At 59.6% G+C, this 1,781-nt stretch overlaps 1 protein-coding gene across 1 annotated transcript; it reads right to left on the bottom strand.

The window, feature by feature from the left end:
* Positions 1-164: 164 nt before the first annotated feature.
* Positions 165-1,645, bottom strand: TBC1D22B (TBC1 domain family, member 22B; the record flags this gene model as incomplete). Its single annotated transcript, XM_008950091.1, has 4 exons — positions 165-301; positions 781-876; positions 1,059-1,186; positions 1,570-1,645. Coding segments are annotated over 4 exons (437 nt in total), but the record flags the coding sequence as incomplete, so codon positions are not given.
* Between the last annotated feature and the right edge of the window lie 136 nt (positions 1,646-1,781).

Raw genomic sequence — 1,781 nt, 5'->3', positions numbered from 1 at the left:
AGGCACACGGCAAGAGTTAAGACAAGAAGTCGATGTGAGCTTTGTACAGCGAGGAGCAGCTCCCGGCCGGAGTGTCCGAGGACTCGGGACGACCAAAATGCCACAGTGATCGGGTGGGGCTGGGAGCAGGGGCTGGGCACCAGGGCGAGGGGGGAGCCCGGCACCTATCGGCGGGTCGGCGGTAATGGTTGGGAGCGTCTGCAAACATGTACTTGAGTCTGTAGGCTTCAGCAAGCAGGAGTCCAATCTCCTCGTTACCCCAGTGTATCGTGGGCAGGTTTTGTAACAACATCAGAAGGCCCTGGAAGAAGGGAAGGGGCTCAGGGTGGGGTGGCCGAAGGCTGAGTTCAGCTCTGGAGCAGGCTCGGGGCTGGCACAACCAGAGGCAGCAGCTCAGGAACTCCTGCTCCCCACACTCACAGGTCTGAAGGGCTCAGAGGCAGATTTAAGACATGCTCGTGTCTAGATCCAAATGGGTGAAGCACCTCAGATGCCCCCCAAATCCCCTGAGATAAAGGGTACTACCATTGTGTTAGAGCTGGACACCGTAAGGCATCCACCACGGGACACAGCACAAACAAAGCCTGAGCCAGGGCAGGAGCTGGGGTTTGATGTTTGAACCCTCCAACAGTCTCTGTCCTGAGCACTGAGGCTCAGAAGTTACTTATAAGCAAAGAGCCTGAGATCTTGGAGCCAACTCTGTGTCCACACTGGGCTCCTAAGCAGAATAATTCCGTGCCCCCTGCCCGCAGGGAACCACCCCCAGCCCCAGGGACTTGCCTGGAAATCTTCCTCATCCAGGATCTCCTTCCGCCACTTGATGAGGAAGGCGGCGCAGACGTACAGGTGGAAGTGGGAGAATCCTTCTGGCTCTGACTGTGGGCAGCAAAACCCTGGCTCAGCTCCTGCTGCTCACCCAGGGCACCAGCTTCCCCAGACACAGACGTCCTGCTGGGCCACCCAGCTGGCCACGTTGCTCTGCTTCCCTCCCCAGAAGCAGCCCCGTGCCCCCATCTCCAGGCAGCTGCCCCCAGCAGAGCCTGGCAAGAGGCGTGTACCTGGTAGGTGTCCCAGAGGCGGATGGTGCAGCGCAGAGGCAGCTCCCTCATCAGCAGGTTGTTCATCCAGCGGAAGGCAAACTGCAGGTATTCGACCTCGTACTTCCTAAAGTGGTTATGTACCTGCTCTGAAACAGCACCTTCCACTTACACACCTGGGGACCACGGTGCCCCAGCTCCCACCTGTGGCCCTGTCCCCACCACGCCGTCCTTTCAGGCTGAGAGGTCATCTCCCCAGGGCGTCCACCCCTCACCTTGTACCTGGAGGTTTCTGGCTGCCCCTACCCTGCCCTGCTTCCATATGTGTCAGAGAATCCCAGCCTGGTTTGGGTGGGCAGGGACCTTTCAAGCTCATTGAGTCCAACCCCCTGCCCTGTGCTCAGAGCCCTGGCCAACCTCCCCTGGGATGGTTCCAGGGTGCTGGAGGGAAGCACCTACCCCTGCCCTGAGGGTGCTACCTGCACAGGAGGCCTCCTGCTGTTGTGCCTGCTCAGATCCCCTCGTCACCTACCATCGATCCGGCTGACGAGCTCCTCCAGGGCCTTGACTTTCTTCTGGATCCCTGGCTGTGCAAAGGTGTAGTTGTCCTGTGGGGAGAGGCCGGGAGTCAGAAGCAGCAGCTCTGACCACAGCTAGAAATAACCAAAACCAGATCCCCAGCCCACGGGGAGCTGAGCTCACCACGAGCCACAGAGACACAGCTCTTGAGGACCAGGAGGACAC

The sequence above is a fragment of the Merops nubicus genome, unplaced genomic scaffold (assembly GCF_000691845.1).
Source record: "Merops nubicus isolate BGI_N331 unplaced genomic scaffold, ASM69184v1 scaffold34181, whole genome shotgun sequence".
Taxonomy (NCBI): Eukaryota; Metazoa; Chordata; class Aves; order Coraciiformes; family Meropidae; genus Merops; species Merops nubicus.
This window is presented reverse-complemented; position numbering and strand designations above follow the sequence as displayed.